At 42.6% G+C, this 17,881-nt stretch overlaps 1 protein-coding gene across 1 annotated transcript; it reads right to left on the minus strand.

Annotated features, from left to right (window-relative positions):
* Positions 1–369: 369 nt before the first annotated feature.
* LOC103366747 (segment polarity protein dishevelled homolog DVL-3-like) lies at positions 370–15,612 on the minus strand. The gene is made up of 15 exons (XM_008294565.1): positions 15,009–15,612; positions 13,432–13,501; positions 10,864–10,979; positions 10,117–10,229; positions 9,542–9,677; positions 8,125–8,215; positions 7,934–8,003; positions 7,555–7,694; positions 6,886–6,962; positions 6,269–6,336; positions 6,014–6,163; positions 4,386–4,517; positions 3,799–3,966; positions 3,468–3,671; positions 370–1,703 (listed from the first exon to the last, which is right to left on the minus strand). Exons 1-15 carry the CDS (start codon positions 15,167–15,169, stop codon positions 1,345–1,347), a joined length of 2,055 nt encoding a protein of 684 aa, XP_008292787.1. The 5' UTR covers positions 15,170–15,612; the 3' UTR covers positions 370–1,344.
* Between the last annotated feature and the right edge of the window lie 2,269 nt (positions 15,613–17,881).

Consider the following 17,881-nt stretch of genomic DNA (forward strand, 5'->3'; position numbering starts at 1 on the left):
GCTTCTCTTCAGGAGTTTTTCCGCCTCAAACCACAGGGAAGGTTTTGCATAGGGTCGTTCAGTTCTGAGGCAAATCTAAATGTACACACAGGCTGATCTTTTGCATACACCCACTGCCCACAGGCACACACACACACACACACACAGGCACACACACACACAGACACACATCTGCGCACCAGACTGCCTAACCTTCACATTCCTGCACTTGGACAGTCTGGAATCCACTGCTCTTAAATGCAAACATGACCTGAGGTACCTTCCAAAAAAACAAAAACAACAACTAAACAAATAAAAGAAGTTTCAGGTTGCAATTTCCTGCCTTGCAAATGTACACACACACACAAAAACGTAACACAAAGCAGCAACTTTAAGTCATAAAACTATATTTATAAATAAAAAGACATTTTCCTTAATAAAAGAGTAGTGTGAAAGACATGGTAAGAAATTTTTTTTCCACTATACATCATCACAAGACAGTCTGAAGATTCTCTGGTTAGCAGATGAAAATGCAGTTGTGTAGTGTAAAAACCACTCTCCAAGCTGGACGCTCATGTTAAGCATTGAAAATGAAACTAGTTGTGACCAACTACATATATAATAAAACAAATGTATTCTTACAGTAAGAAGGACTGCAGTTTTCTCTTGCACTACATACAAATCTTTCCATTTCTTTCTCTCTTAAGTCAAGCAAATATTTTAAAAGTTTGAATAAGGTTAACAGTTAGTGTTCATTTCAGCTTTCTTTCAGTTTTTTTTTTCTTGTTTTTTTTTTTTCTTGTTAGAGGTCAGCGAGTGGGGATTGAAAGAACGGAAGGAGGGAAGAGGCTTCATTCTCTCTCAGTTTTGACGTGGACAGGAATGGGGGAGGACAGAGAATGTTAGATAAAGGAGGCAGAGGAGAGGAGGGAAGAGTGACGAGAAGAACAAATGAAAAACATCCATGTGGAAAAGCGCTGAGTCATCTTCCCCAGCTGACCACTTCCACTGCCTCCCTCCTTTCTCCTGCTCTTTGTCCTCACACTAACTCTTCCCCGCTGTGGAGCAGAAACGGAGAAAGGCGCTTTGGTTCCATCTTGAGCAAAGAGGGGTGGGGGGGTTCTTCATTGAAGAAAGTATGGCCACTACTACTAGGAAGAAAAGCACAAGAGTGGAGGAACTTTTTTTTCTCTCAGCATACACAGCAGGGTTGGTTCCATTTCTGCTTTTAGAAAAGTGGAATCAAGGCCTTGGGTTACAGCTTTTGCAATCTTCCCTCCCCCCTGTTCCGTCATGCCGTCAATTCTCAGCCTGACGACAGGAGAACGCTCCATCTACGACTTCGTTACCGACCTACAACCCGTGTCACATCACATCAACAAAGAACTCGCCGGCATTGCCCACCGCCATGCGCAGAGACTGGCGCGACGCCGTGAGCTCAGGGGGCACCGAGGCGATCTCTCTGCCTGGTGGGGCACCAGGTGCAGCTGTAGACAGATGTGGGGGCTGGGGGGGCAGGCCAGGGGGGCCATAAACAAGGCCAGGCCCGTAGGCTATCGAGTGGGAGTTGGCACTGCGGTGGCTGACAGAGCTACGGATGCTTCGCTCACTAGGGGGAGCCACGGAGCGCTCGCTCGGAGCTCGGTGGCTCCTGATCTCAGTTTCGCTGCCGCTGCCGCCGGACTTCCGACCCTCATTCTTGCTGCAGTTAGAACCGCTGCTTCCTGTGAACATAGTAAAAGAGATCATTTTATTAACCGAGTGTGATATACAAACACATCATGTTCTTGCATTAAGCATGAGACCTACATGAGCCGATCACTTCCGTCTGGGTGCCAGTGACATGACACAGCCAGCACTGACCCAGTTTGTGGGAGACTCTCAGGAGAGCTGCATGACTAATGCAGACATGGTCACGGAGCATTCAGTGCCTTTCACAGGCCAAAGAGCTTAGCTGTTACCAAAGGCAATTATAGGTTTTAATTTTATTACCACACACAGTCTGCTTGTTTTTATGGTAAATTCTTTAGACTGGCTAATTTAAAACCATAACAGTTTATATGATTAAAAAGTGAGGAATGTCAAATCCACGGACCGACGAAAACATTCCCATCAATTTGGTCTCTCTGTGACTATAAGAGAGACAGAGATGGGTGATGTTAGCCTAGCTTAGCACAACCACTGGAAGCATGGGAAAACCTCTAGTCTACATCAAAAGTGATAAAACACACCTTAGAAAGCCCCAAGCTGTGCTACATACATGCTGTATCTTGTTAGCCTGTAAACTACTAAACAGTACTTTTAAATTACAGTAGTGTGCCACCAAAGATTGAGGACAGGACATCTGAGATGTTGTGTGTCAGTGGGCCCAGCTGTTGTTGGTCAGTAAATATCTCCAGTGCGTAAGAAAACTGCTCCGAAAACCACAATGTCTGGTTTTCTATTTTTGCACATGTTAAACACACACAGTCCAGTATGTAAATAAGGCAGCTTTGGGATTGATGGAAATATTTTTTTCATGCTTGACAGACGTTGACTGTGTCCTTTGAGTCTTTGAAGTAATCAAAACATGCACTGGATCTTTAAGTGTATTCAAAGCGTGGACAAAATATTTATGGACTTCTTGTATCATATAAAAAAAAGCAAAAACACTATTTCGTCAAATGCATTACTGCAAAGTGACACTTGACCCAAAGTCTCAGCATCCTTGGAAAGGTGTGTAGTTGGCTCCTTTACAAAAAAACGCAGAACTAGCAATGATTGGTTGTCCTCCTGTAAGCTCTGTTGGAAGTATTATAGTAAACAGTGTAAGTATACTGTGTAAAACACAGTAGTGCCTCCTGCACAACAGGTAAATGTAATATGTAGCATTTGCAGATCTTTCTAAGATTTTTACCATGAAAACATCTTATCATCAAAATCAGCTGTTAATGGCATGAATCCAAGTTCACGACCGCAGATTTTCTTTGCAGAGGAGCAAACTGCAACCTTTACACATCCGCATTCCAAATCTACAAGGGGTGAGCATTCAGCCCCTTTGACACGGAGGTTGTGCTACAGTGTCGATAAGAAGACTCCCTCATTATGCCGCCGTCGCTCGCCTTCCCTCACTCAGACTGAACCAGCTTAATGCAGCTCTAGCTTTCATCTAGCATGCTGGCGTTGTGTAATCAGAGGCATGAAGTGTAAGATAACAGTGTCAGCGTCTAGTGTGGCGTGTTCCGCTGTGCTGGCTCTATCTTTCACACGGATGTCGATTTGCTTCTGTGATTGCCTCCGCCTCCAGCGTCGCCTCTGTAACTTATGCACACAATAGCGAGGCAGAGTAAAGCCAGCCCTGATCAGGCTGTGTGAAAGTGTGTTTTGATACTCGAAAGACGAGATTTTATATGCAATATTTCCATATTTATGAAGACACACATAGTTTTTGTGTTTTACTTTTTATGTTTTGCTGATGAGCACACAGAGTTTAGTCAAACTGCACTCACCACTGTGCTGGCTTCCTGCACTGCCAGCGCCTGGTCCGCCATGGAAGGGCTGTGGCAGGTCGTAAGGGTGTGGAATAGGGAACTGGTAGGGCAGGGCCATGGGCCAGGGGGCTGATCCAGGGTGAGGCAGTGGGGGCAGAGTGTCCTGATCTGAGGCACCCCCACTGGAACCATCATGATCATGCAGAGACAAGTGAGTCATGTCTGAGAGGAAACAGAAAGAGAAAACAGGTTTAAACTTGGCATGTGTAAAATACTTTCTACTTCACACTACAAGCTGACTTTATAGATGTTGCAAGAAAAAAAATAACAGAAAAAACAGGAAACTGACTGCCACAGAGGTCTCCAAAGATGTAGTAGCACTGTTCAGAGAAGGTGATCTTGTTGACAGTGTGTCGGATGTAGCCAGCCTTCAGCAGGTTGCTGGCGTATTTACGAGCCTCGCGGCGATCTGAGAAGCCTTCAACGTGATGAAAGAGCCAGTCCACCACATCAGAACCTGATGCACACATTTTAGAAGAAAAACAAAATGAGTCATTACATTACATACCTTTTCCTGGACTATTTTACATCACATTATAATATTTAAGATGATTATGTGAATAGTGCATACTTATTTACAGAGTATTGTTTTTAATAATGCGTAACTTACAACAATTACGGCTAACTGTGTTCATGGATTACTGGGCTGAAGATATTTGCATTGGTGTACTAAACATTTATTAACTTTGTCTAATTTAGTCAATTACAAATTCTAAATAGATCCCAGAGGGATTTAAACATCACTTCGGCCACATCAGTGAATCACTGACAAACCACACTCTACAAACGGGACTGAGCAAATAAGAAAAGACAGATGTGAGTGTGCATTCTGATGAGGGAAATAACAAATGCTGAACCATGCTTTGAGAGGCGTACCAATAAAGGCGTTCGCGATGGTTATCTTGAGCCACATCCTGTCCCGCACCTCCAGACCTGACTCTGGGCAGGCCATGGCCTTAGCAACTGTTGCCATGTCGCTGTGGATCGAGAGATGGAAGTCATCGAATCCTAGGAGAGACCAGAGGGCACATGTAAGTGAACACATCCTCCTGTAGGAGTTGAAATATTTAGGTTTCAAAAGGACAAAAATGTGAATCTGCATCAGAGCAAGAAAGTGCTGAATTCTGTTGTGTTTGTTAAACATTGAAAGAACAGCTGAGTGATGTTATCTGGACAACTACTGGCCTGTTTTGGATTTGCCTCAAATAATATTTGGTTTCCTGTGGTCTGGACTGTAATTTTACCGCTGTTCTGTCTTGAGAATGAATCAAGGCTGGATTTGGCTGCATCTTTGTTTGAACTGGACTGCAGCTGAGATGGTCCTAACAAAACCCTGAGAAACTGAATTCAATGTCTTCCCTTGAACACCATCAGCTTTTACATATCATCCATCCATCCATCCATCCATCCATCCATCTGTATCGTTTAACTGAGCTTATTTGCATTCCAAAATATGATATTATAGTGTTCATAATTTCATTCTTCATTACTTTTCTAATTTGTTTCCTAGGATTCACTGACTACAACATAAAGGTGTTTAACACTTTCATACCAGATATCCCACACATGTTACTTTCTCATTTTAATAACTTGCTATCAAGCACAAGAAGCTGCACATTAACAACAGTTTATCCAAAACTAAACATTTTAAGTGGCTGCCCTTCAATCTATGCTTCTTCTGGGGAACTGCTGCAAAACCAAAACTAAACTCGGCCACTAATCTTTTAGATATTGGATTTTTTTTTTTCCCTTCTAAACTTCGCTCACTTTTTTTTTTTTTTTTTTAAACACATCTTATCGTATGTGACTGTACAAAATTTATGTTTTGCCTGAAATGGAAAATCTCCAAAAATGTGAGTCATATCATAAGTTGGTTGAAAAATATCCTAAGGGAGGAAAGACTTTCCTCCAAAGATGAAGCGAAAACCTCAGAGTTCTTCCAAAGATTACAGGGAAGATGAAAGCTGTGAGTTATGGCTCCGTTTGGACAAGAGTTACTGAGCAGATGGAAGCTGTGAGGCTGAACACAGTAAAAGCTGGAACGGAGAGCAGTCACAGGAATGCAGTGAAAGGGCAGGGCCACACTTGACGCAGCGATTTACTAACACTTCACAAGAACATAGTGATATGACTGCCTTTTTGGAGGTCAGTGGGTGGAGGTTCACAACAGACAGTTGAAATGTTCAGAAAATGAATCCTGAAACATAAACAAACCTGCAGTGCTTTATTGCTCTTATCATAACTGTGTGAATAGTCAAACGTATCTATCAGGAGCTTTAACAAGTAGGTGGTAAAACGCAGGAAAAAAAAGAGGAACAGTCGCATAAAGTACAAAGAAGTAAACTGCAAATCCAAAAAGGAGGTGAGCATAGAGCGAATGTGAGAAGAAGAGAAAGTGAACAGAAAACTGTGACTGAGAGTGAAGTTGGAATGAAAGCTGTTTTTAATAAAAGTCCCTTGATGACAAGTCACAACAGGCAGTCTCGGAGGGTGATGTGACTCACGTTCCGTCTCAGGAATAGAGCTGCTGATGGAGGAGCTGGTGGAGGTGACAGTGCTCATGGAAGGGCTCATGCCATACGGAGGGTACACTCCGGTCATGGCCGCCGTGTGGGACACCCATGCAGCCGGGTCAATGGGCCGGATCGGCTCACCTGTCGAATAAAACGTAGGGAAGGCAGCTGGAGTTGGTTAGCTTGCTGCAAAATCCCAACATTTGCATAGGTTTTATTGACACGGGGGGAGAAGCAAATACTCACTTCTGGGCAGAGCAAAGCAGCTCCGGGGGTTTGGATCCCAGCACTTTGCAACAGTCAGAGTGATGGGGCTGGTAATAAACACACAGACGGTTAATACTGATGGTGGGAAACACAGAGGAGCTCAGGATACAGCTGCCTCTCATAAACATCGGTATCATGATTCAGCATTTCTGTGACACTGCAAGACATTTATCTACGATACATCATGATATCTGCCTAACTAAAGAAGAAAAGAGACACGTATGTATTTATTGTAGTGTGTCATCAGTGTGTGTGTATTTGCTCTCTTTGCTTTCCCTCACTGTCCACCAGTCCCCCCTGCAACTTTCTTCTTCTTTAGCATACGTTAGTTGACATTTGTCACTCTTTAGACTGATTCATTTGATAAGTACCACCACCAAGAACCATTATGTTGTGACACAAATAAGTCAGACTGGTGGATGAGTTTTAATAAAAACATTGATAGTTGGCGCCAGTACATTGATAATGTATGATAACGATAGTGACCACTAATCTAAAACACACAGAGCAGTATCAGCTTCTACTAGAATTCTATTCTGCTCTTGTTCTACCCTCATGTTTTATGCATGCACCTAAAGAAGATGTGTGCCACTTACCCTGGCTTGTGCACAATGTCTCTCAGTACTCGAACAGCGTCGTCGTTGCTCATGTTCTCGAAGTTTATGTCGTTCACCTACATGGATGAAAAATGGCAGGAAAACGTTACAGTGACTCAGTCTGTGCATGCGTGCTTGACAGAGGTCTAAGTCATGGTAATAATAAAGGATGGGCTCAAAACTGAATTATATTCCTGCATGAAGAGGTATGAAACTCTCACAGGTTCACAATCACTCCGATAAATTCTGCTGCACAAAATTAACTTGTCAGTGTTTCAACATGAGGTGTCACATTAGAATGGAAGAATGAGTTTTAGCCCTTTGCAGCACAAACATATTTTACAGTATTTTAAAATATGACTGCGACACTGTGGCAGTAAAGGGAGTAGACGTGAGCAGCGTAAATAGGAAAAGATTGCAGAAAGCGTGGCACTGACACACGTGTCCGATTGGAGAGAGAAACCTTTAACTGATCTCACATTACCGACTTCTTTCACTCCACTGAGGGAGCTGGTGTCAAACGTAAATACAACATGCACCTCTTACACACACACACCTTCCTGATCCAAGCCCCAGGTATGCACCAACACATATTTTTCAGGTCTCTGTGTGTGTCTCGCTCTCTCTCTCGCTCTCTCTCGCCCTTGACACACAAACACAGACACACACCTGTAACAGCATGTCCCCAGGCTCTATGCGTCCATCTGCAGCCACAGCTCCTCCCTTCATGATAGAGCCGATGTAGATTCCGCCATCTCCCCTCTCATTACTCTGCCCCACAATACTGATGCCCAAGAAGTTGTACTTCTCTGAGAGGTGGAGAGGAACAGAGAGAGCATGTTCACAAGTGAAGTGAAGCAGCATTGAAGCAAGTAGAGACAGAATAGATGATCATGACCTGCATCAGTATGGAACAAATTAGTGATATTTGTGCGCTTTCATGTGTTGCTAAAGGAATTTTTGACCCCAAAAGCTCAGTATGTGACTTTACTCTATCTCTATCCCAACAGCTAATTTTATTCTGTGAGCACATGGACATGTCACTTACCCATGTTAAGCGTGACGGTGATGATGTTCAGAGACATGGTGGAGTCAGTGATGCTGCTAAATGATGAAGACTGGAGGAAAGAATGAGAATATGAGAAGCAGGATCAAAAGCTAAAAACTGAAAGACAGTTTTATTACATACAGCTTCAGTCTATTTTGCTGTGCTTAACATTTAGGAGTTTAGAATCTCACCCTGTCCATATTGGAAGCTTTAGGTTTCCGTCGGCGACGGCGGTGTCGCCTCATTAGACGAGAGGAGCTCTGCTCAGTGGAGCTACTAAACCTGAAGAAGAGAGGTGCTGGTTAAAATAATACACGTGCCAACACTGTAAGCAATAACAAACAAGGTTTTTGCTGTATAATTATTCAAAAAAAAAAAAAAAAAAAACATACTCCATCTAAAAGCAGTTATAAGAAAAATTTATTTTTTTAAAACCTAAATCAAGGTAAAAAACAAAGACAGATTGGAACAAAAAATAACTCGTACAGAATCTGTTCTCCCCTGGTAACCTACAGAAAAGTAAAGTGTAAACCTTTCTATTACCTACTATAAAGGAAGACCTTAAAACATGGGCTGAATTCCAAATCACATCCGTTTTCTTTTTACTTTAAGTACGTACCAGAGCTGCCCTCATGAAGTGCATACTGTTTCATGCAGTATGTATACAATGAGGACATACCACTTTGTTATCATTCTTTGCATTAAGCTTTGACTGTTGCAGTTTGTTGTGCAAAGTGAGCTGTCACCTGTCGACAGGTGGCCGAAGCTGAGCTATAGTCACAAAGACACCGTGACACATGTGACATAACTGTACGGAGGACTGTGGGTCAGAAAAGCCAGAAAAGCATCTTGGCTTTCATACTGCAAAGTCCAACTGGATGTAGTAGGAACCCTGGTATTTTTAGCATACTACATTTAACACACTATGAAGTGGGACATACTAAATCTTTTTCCGGCATACTCTATAGTAAGGTGGTATGGATGCTGGAACACAGCCAGAGTTTTCATAACAGAAGTGACGTCTGCCAACAGTCAGGACCAGCTTTAACAGATTGTTAGACAGCATCCAGCCTTCATTTGGAAACTATAATCTGGCTGACAAATCATCTGTTGGTGCCAGAGGCAGAAATCAATTTGTGTGGTGGAAATAAACTAAGCTTTCATCCAGATCTATTAGAAATGCAACAACAGGAAAAAAAACATCCAGTCAGATGCCTAAAGACTGAGACCAGCAGAGTCTCTAAAGTGGGCTGCAGAGATTTCCACGACTCCTGGAGGAGAACCCAGGGGGTTTACCACAAACCAGACAACAGGCTTTTTCATAGCAGCCAGTTTTAATATGAAATAGTGGGAAAACACTGGTGTTCCTGATAAAATTAACAACAGTTCTGGTTTAATTAGAAACAGAACCATCACTAATGTGATTAGTAACGCCTGTGTTTACTATTTCATACTAAAACGACTGCTGTGAAAAAGGTCTACTTGACTGCACTAATCTCCACCATAAACCAACTATTGTAATTCCAGACACATTCCCGAAGCCGAATGCCTTTTCTCATTGGGGACTGTACTTATAAACAAGCTGCACAGCTACACTGAACAACTGACCTGCTGGTTGCGTCGTCGTCCTCGGAATCAAAGCAGGAAGTGGACTCTAGCTCGCTGCTCATGAAGGACGAGCAGCTGTCGTACTCGGGGCCTCCGCGTCCCATTCCTCGTGATGAATACCCATTCTGCCTCCCACCTGCAGACGGACGGCATTTGATCAAAATGAAGTTGTTGTATTCAAAAAGATGAAAACTTAAGGTCCAAAAAGAGTGGCCTTCTCTGTTTTTAATGCTTCGTCGATTTACAGTTTAAGACCAGCTTCCCTCAAATCACAGCCGATCCTTATTGATCAGTATTCAGTACGTGAACGGTAACTATCATGAATAACATATTTATCACAATCTTCACAGCATATTCACCAGATTTTATTCTAACTGCATGAGCTTTCCACAGCAGCGTGGTTTTATTGTAACTCCACATGAGATGATCAAGTAAACCAAACTTACCGCATCTCTAAAGCTGCTGTGTCAACACTTTGTTTTTAAATCAACCAGATAACTGCATTGAACGAGTTGTGAAAATGATGGAAATGAAACTGACATGCACACAAAAATCCGACCAAACATCTTTCTGACCGTGGTCGTTGGTGTGTTTCCGTCGCGGCCTCTCCCTCTCTCTTCTTTGCGACACCATGGAGCCGGTCTCTGTGTCGTTGTCCAAACTGTCCCGACCGCTCGCTGCTTTCCCGCTACGAACAGAGGCACAGGAGAAAGAGGGAGCGTTAAAAAGTGACAGAATTAAACTGCATCAGCCACTAAAACCAACGTTTAAATGGTTCTTGTTAGAATCAAACTGTAGCCTGTGTCGAGTGTGCTGGCTTCTCTGGTTGGGTGTAATTAAGCGTCTTAATCTGTGGCTGAATGTTTGCCAGGAATTGCAGATGTTGTGTTGATTCATTTATTTCAGTCTGGTGAGCATTAAATTTCATTACTACCATGTGTCTTATACAAATTTTACACTTTTTCTTTAACCTGCAGTGGAACCAGATTGCCCAAAACCTGGCACTGACTATATCAGATTCTTTTCGACAAATATATTAAACCCCTCAAAGACTAGAAACAGAAATCAGAAAAATCCCTGCTCTACAGGGTTAACTCAAATCTATGATTAATTTCCAGAGTGGCCATAACCTAATGATAAATGCATGCAAGGAATTCCTCCTGCGCAGTCATACTTTCCCATTTAATTTGCTGTTTCCTCTCTTACTGCAGTTATTAAAAGAACAGAAGGACTCATTCAGTTTGCAGGGCATCCCCTTCTTTCACAGGCACATATTACGCAGAATGTCTATTATCAAATAAGTGACTTCTAAATATACTGACTGGTAGGAGGGAGGTCTTGAGTCTCCGATGCCCCCGGTCCTCTCCAGAGGTGGTGCTGGCTCCAAACTATCTGCCACCGAGCCTGCGTCTGTGTGGGCGCCATCTCCAGAGACCAACTGTCAACAGACAGAGTCAGGTCAGTCAGAGGGAAGAGATAAACACTCAGCGGGGAGAATGCACTAAAAGACACAGAACAAGTGGGACGTAGACCCACATAAAACTACCTCTGTGTTATATATGTGTATATATACTACACCATAGTCACGGGCTGGGTGGTATGTCTTGTTTTAGTCTTACCGCCTATAGGCTTGTCAGCATTTGCAAGACAGTAAAAACACCACAAGCTGCTTAATTTCTAAACGTATGATGTGGGATACAAAAATACACCAAACCTCTACTTTAAAGGACTACAAACTTACTTACTGGATTGTCTCCTAACCTGTTAATGTAAATCTTTGCGGATAAACATTCCTCTTTTCAGAATGCTCAAGTTACCAAGAACTATACAGGATGCATACAGTTTTACAAATATAAAGAAAATAAAGGGATCTGAAGTCATATTGTTCAAAAACCACAGCCTTGTAATTCTGTCTGTAACTGCAACGCTGCTTCTTTGTAGTTGATTAAATGTTTTCGACTATCCGCTAAATAAAGAATTGTAATTGTAAATAAATAAAAGCACAACTTAATCTGGTTTCTGCAATTTCCTACTGAGCAAGCAAAGCTACACAAAGGCAGCTGTGAATTCAAAGAGCTGAGAAAAAAAAAAAAAAAAAAGAGCCTGCGCCAAGACTTGTGTGGTTTGTCTACCTGACAGTGTTGCCTAAGTTACCAAAGTGTGGGGAAAAAAATGGGCACCAACGGACCATGGCTAAGTTTTTTGGGGGGGAGGAAATTATATTACTGGTAGATTTTTTTTACTCTGCTGTTTACATTTCCACCTTCGTTCACTTCTACCACATTCCAGAGTTCATTCATCCTGCATGCTCAAGAATATGCATTTTTTGCATTCTACCGTGAAGCCTGACTCTTGGATGGTGTCCATATTGGAAGTAAAGCATGTATTAGCATGAAAAAACAAGCCGACATGAAATCAAATGAAATGGTCTCCACTATTACCAGCCAACAGCTGGTTAAGGATTGAATATTTGCTCTGTTAGCTGTTGAAGGGATATTAATGATGATTATTATTGAACAATATTTCTATACATGATGTGTAGCTGTTGTACAAAACTGATTCAAATGAACATCATACACTTTTTTGTGCACTTTGTAAAACAGTTTAGTTTCTGGGTTGACAGACGAATCAATTATCTGTGTAGTTAATGACTAAAAGACTGCAACAGACACATACGGAGAGTGACAGAGTTTACATTACACAACGCAAACAAGTGCATGTTATATGAATTTCGCAAAGGTAAAAAAAGATGGCAACGTTCTGCCCGTGGTAATCATGAGCCCCAGACTTGTATTTGACGGTTCGTTGAGTTCAGCAATAATTGAGTGTAAAGAAATAACTCAATACATAAAATTTGTCATCTGACAATAAAGCACAGCACAGCAGATTTAGTGTGCTGGCCTGTTGTGATAATGTGATTCGCAGCAGGCCCGGCCCGCGGACCCCAGAGAACAATCAGTCAGATCACTGAAACAACAGATGAACAGTGGAGACAAACAAATGGACACACTGTAACCGAAATAACATTTCATTGTATGTGGAACATTTCAACAATCCCCCAAGAGACAACAGACATTTTCACGCACACACACAAAGAGAGGAAATGACTTGTAAATACGACCGACCAAACCTCCACACAGTCTAATGAAAATGACCACAACAAGGGACACATTGGGATGAACATGCTGGATTATACACTCAGACATCCAGCAATAGCACTGTGTTGATGACGAGAAAAAAAAAAAACAACCCATAATTAGGATCACACTGTGCAAAGTTCACCAAAATACATCAGCCACTCACATCGACACACAGAGCTGTCTTTCTCGCAGCTTTATTCTCTCCTCCTAGCAAGATTCAATCTTCTTGTTAGGTGGCATGCAGTGAGGCTCTTTGTTATTTAATATTTTCCTCCTATCCTGTGATTTCACTTGCTCTTAATCTAATTCCAATGTTGAGAAGAGAGGAAGGGAGGCTGTGCACGAGTGCCAGATGTCTCTTGTGTTGTGGAGAGAGGAGAATTATTGCTTAGAGCCATTTCAGAGATACATGCGTTACATGTGGATGACGAGCCTGTGTGAGAACTTAAAACTGGATTTGCCGGAAAACTAACGCAGCTCATTTCCCTCAAAAGCGATGAATAACACAGTGCGTTGGAGGAGCGCAGTGTGTGCGTGTGCCTGTGTTGCTCTGGCGATCATTACGCGATAATGATATTATCACGCAGATGCGTAGAGCCTCTCCCTGGAGATGAAGTATGGTTGTGGTCAGTGCTGAACAGATGGGAATCATTGTTACACGTGCATGCACACAGTTGCCACACACATACACAGACAAACAAGCAGCAACAACAACAAAAAAAAGTACTCCAGAATGCATTTTAAACTTACCCATGACACCACACGTCCATTGAAGCAGGGCAGCTTCGCGTTGTCGTCAGATATTTCTTCTTTTACCACCCTGTAAAGACAGTAAAGCTCTGTTTCAGTCAACCGTTACCAATACAAAGACGATCTCTGGGCAGTAAAACATGAGTGTGCGTTCAGAGGCAGTGGGGATGTGCTGTACATCCATCAACCCGGACAGACACTGACAACTGGGACGACCTAACTATACTTGCGGTGCACACTGGCAGCCAGTGCCGGACAGTTTTACGCATTATTAATGCTCAATGACACTGTTCAACAGTATCCCAGAATATCAGGGGAAAGGCCATCATCGCTGCACGCCTGAGGCTGTGGACACAGACAAGGAAAACCAGTCAAAAGAGGGCAGCTCATTCAGGCATAATACAGAAGAAATCCTAAGTGCCTGTCAATACACCAAAGACTGCTAAAAAGAAATTAACAAAAGGGATGTGGCCACGTGAAGCCTTCCGGTCAACGAGGCTATGGTGGCGTGCACGAATCAGAGGTCAGACTTCAGCAACCTTTAGTCGCACAGCAAACAGGACAAATCAGGAACACACTAAACAACAGCCTCAGACTACTGGGCAGGATTGTGTGTGCCTTTCAGGGGCAGATTGGTGACGGTCAGTGAGACTTTCTTGGTAAATAAAACAGGCTCCAGAGCAGTCTGACAAGTTGCTCAATCTAACAGTGTAAAGTAAAGGCTTTAATAGTTTATTTACAGAAAATCCCTCCACTCTCAACCACATGAATAGCTGTGAGACTTCAGAAAACATGTCTTTCCCACTTGCAAACGTTCTTAAGTTCTTGCCCCACCCTGGTTTAAGTTTAGCCAGAAACAACTTTGGAAACCTGGATCAAAAAAACGAGTACATTTCCCCCTTTCTGTGCTCTGGAGAAGGCTGTCTGCAGGCACATAAAACGTCTACTTTTCGGGCCATGTTTTAACACAAAAGGACATGCTCATAAAGCTGCCAGAGTGATGAACAGGGCATTCCTGTGTCCAACTCTGCATTCCTGGGGCTAATAGACAACAACAGCAGGGGCCTGCTGCTGGACTCACTAACACAAACTGCCCGTATACATTCTGACATTAGCCTGCTAGCATAGGCTTTCCATACATTAGCCTAAAACTGACAGTAGTAAGGTCAGTAACTAGTTAATAACGGTGCTGTCAACTACTCACGTCCCTACTTTGTCTAATAAAAGTTAAAATGACATTTGAGACTTTCTCCGGTGCTCTCGAAAGGGACAAATACCAAACTTGGTCAGACAAATTCAAGGCACCAGGACGCATAGCTAGCCACACAAGCAATGTAAACAAACGGGCTCGGGACGCTAAACAGACCTGCTGCTAACGCGTCGCTAGCAGCTAACAAAGAAACAGCAAGGCAAGTAGCTAGCAAAGGATCGGCAGCCAGGTACCGATAAAACCGATGACAAGCCGGCTGGAAGAGGTCACAAATGAGTTAATGTTAATCTAGCCGCACAGAGGTTAAGTAAAGTCAGGAGAGTAACGCTGAATCCACGTTGAACACAATAAACCCTTTAACAGTTACCCGAAGTCATCGTCCATAGATTTGAAGAAGAATTTGTAATTTGGTTTCTTGAGGACATTTTTGAAGTCCGCCAGAGTGACTTTGTCCGCCGGCACCGACAGTTTCACCAGATACGGTGTCTCCTGGTCGTCGAGGTGGTAGATAATTTTGGTCTCCCCCATCTCGGACTGCGGCTAAGGCAAGGCAGGCTGGGTGCATCAAGCCGAGGGCCTGGCAGGCTCCCTCTCGGGCCCCGACTCCCCGTGGCGCTGGCGGCGGCTGTGCCGTGGTCCTCCCGGCTCTCTGGCTGACCGACTCGTCGCGTAGTCCTGGTTCGGTCTTTCCTACGCCAGCTCGCTAACGTTCCGCCTGCCCTTTCAGTTTGAAAAAAACACCTTGCTCCTCCACAAAGCGTCCTAACACCGTCCGGAGACCGAGTCGCGCTAGTTTCCGCTTGTAATAAACTTCCAATGTGCCGCCGAAAGCTTGGAAATGAGTGGAGAAGGAAGAAAGGCAGCTGAAATACGCAGCAGGAATAAACAATCTCAGAAGGGTCGGTTTTCCCTTCTCGCCAGCTGCCAAGCTCGGTACTTTGTTGCACACGAAACTGCACAAAATCGGTGAAGCCTGTCCCGGAGGGGCGCCATCCGCAGGAGAGGAGGAGAGCCGCAGCTTCCCGAGCACAGCGCTGCCTGCAGGCCGCAGAGGCGCTCACAGCGGTGGGGCACCGGGCCGCCAGCCGGAGGGGCCCCCGAGCCTCAGCTTTGACCTCAGGATAACAAGCTGACCAAAGTCACAGTTGTTTGTCATGTTAACTGTAAAACTACTGTCTAAATGGTGCGTCTGACCGCTGGTTAACCCTATTCAGGACTTTTGGGGTCGTTTGGACCCCAGGCCATTTGTTTTTTTTTTTTATTTTTGAAGAATATATATTTTTTTCAAAGATAAAAAGAGGGACATTTGTCATGCATTTGAAATCCAAAATACATAAATGTATCAGAAAAGGTATTGAACAAAGTATAAAAGTCTATAATAAATACCAACAAATATTTTGCACATATTCTTTCTTGGGGTCCAGTGGACCCTCAAAGACCTTCTACATGTGGAAACATGAAAGTCCTGAATAGGATTAAATCAAAAACGAACTCCCTGAACCCCAATCAGTTTATTTGCTCCTGTCACATTGTTCCTCACTGTGGACCAATTTTTTTTTATTGCAATATAAAGTCCTGCATCACCAAATGTCTTATGTGCAGTGTCACAAAAATGAAGTTGTTTTTTTTTTTTTTTGGTTCATTTATTTTACAGAAAGAAGACAAATACTTGAATCAACATGTGCACGATTTTTTCCATGTGCCCACTGTGTTACCAACACAAAAACACATGCTATAGATATATACATTTTTACAACCTCTACAAATTCATGTTTTCACACGACTCTGCACATCAACTCTAGAAAGATGTTTCACCATGCTGGCTGAATGTATCTTCCAGCAACTTGCTGATTACGTTCCCCTTCACCTATAGTGTTTTTGAGCCATTTATTTTATTATATTATATCAAGTATATCTGTTTTTTTCTTACAGCCTCTCTGCTCTGTATAAACACAGCCTGAAAAAAATTTTGTCACGTGGTTGATGGTCACAGTTGAATCCATCATGGCTTCCCAGTGGAGCTGAGGAACGCAGGATTTTTTGTTTTTCTCCAGGATCTGGTGGAATCGGTTCTTTATTGGCAATTTTTTGAACAAGACATGTAGAATAAATCAATGAGATATCTTAACTTTTACAACAAGTATAATCTGAAAGTTGAAGTTCTGATGTTTCTTTATATTTTTATAGTTTCTGGCTCCGATCAATGTTGTAATTTTGGAGATTTTCAAACCAGCTGTCAAGATCTGGGGTTCAGAGAGTAAACACACATTTCTGGACTCTGACTGTAGCCAACACGCTTTCCAAAACTTTCAGTTATGTACTGGCAACACATGATAAAATGAACTAGCTACTACTGTACACTGGCCTTCACTCTCAGATGTTTTCAAATAGAAAGACAACATGAAATACATGATTGTCTGTGTTATGACTAAGTCCTAAAAGATGGAGTTGCAATGAATGAATACGGCCTTGAAAGCACTGAAGATACACTCCATCCAGTATCAGAGTTCAAATAGTAATTGATATGTGCTGTAATCACTGAACAAAAAAATAAGTAGGAATAAAGGAAACATACAGTTGTTTTATTTGCATGAGTGGAAGCTCACATTATTCCTGAATATAACATCATCCAGGGACAACATGTTGAATATTTTATGCATTTTATCACTTTTGCACCTTCGATTTTCTTCATCTCTGCTGTAACGCACATAACAAACGTCAGCATTCCGGTGAATTTAATCAACATTGTAGCAAAAACCAAGGATCTTACAGTTTAAGTCTTACTTAGCCTTTGTACACCCACACAAGTGTTTTCTTTTGATGTCTCTTTAGATTCTTATGAGGATTATGTAGATGTGTACAGACCGTGCCACTCATTTTCTCTTTATGTTCTTGCACCCACTGTAGCAGACAAATGAGCCCTTTATGAGGGAATGTTGAGCTTTTGTATTTCCTGTCATGGCACCACCCAACCCGAGTACGTGTCACATTAATTTCTCATTAAGTTTAATTTTGTCTTTCAAGCAAATCAAAGAGATCAGTTATGAGTTATTCCACCGACATGCTGGAGCTTATTTTTGATATTTGTGTAACACCAGCTACAGAATCTGGCCAATCACTTGCAGCTACCTCTTGTGTCGACACCTTTGGATGCCCAACATTTACATGGGTAGCACGACACAAATTGTAACATGTTAATAGCTCATTTATTCCTCTCAGTTCAATCAAAGGCTTCTGCTT

This window comes from Stegastes partitus, unplaced genomic scaffold (assembly GCF_000690725.1).
Source record: "Stegastes partitus isolate 25-593 unplaced genomic scaffold, Stegastes_partitus-1.0.2 Scaffold973, whole genome shotgun sequence".
Lineage (NCBI taxonomy): Eukaryota > Metazoa > Chordata > Actinopteri > Pomacentridae > Stegastes > Stegastes partitus.

Excerpts from the sequence above, each read along its gene's own strand:
- LOC103366747 (XM_008294565.1), bottom strand. The coding sequence starts at position 15,169 with ATGGGGGAGACCAAAATTATCTACCACCTCGACGACCAGGAGACACCG. Across the intron at positions 13,502-15,008 it reads TCTATGGACGATGACTTCGG|GGTGGTAAAAGAAGAAATAT; the intron begins GTAACTGTTAAA and ends CTGTCTTTACAG. Across the intron at positions 10,980-13,431 it reads ATGGACGTGTGGTGTCATGG|TTGGTCTCTGGAGATGGCGC; the intron begins GTAAGTTTAAAA and ends GTCTGTTGACAG.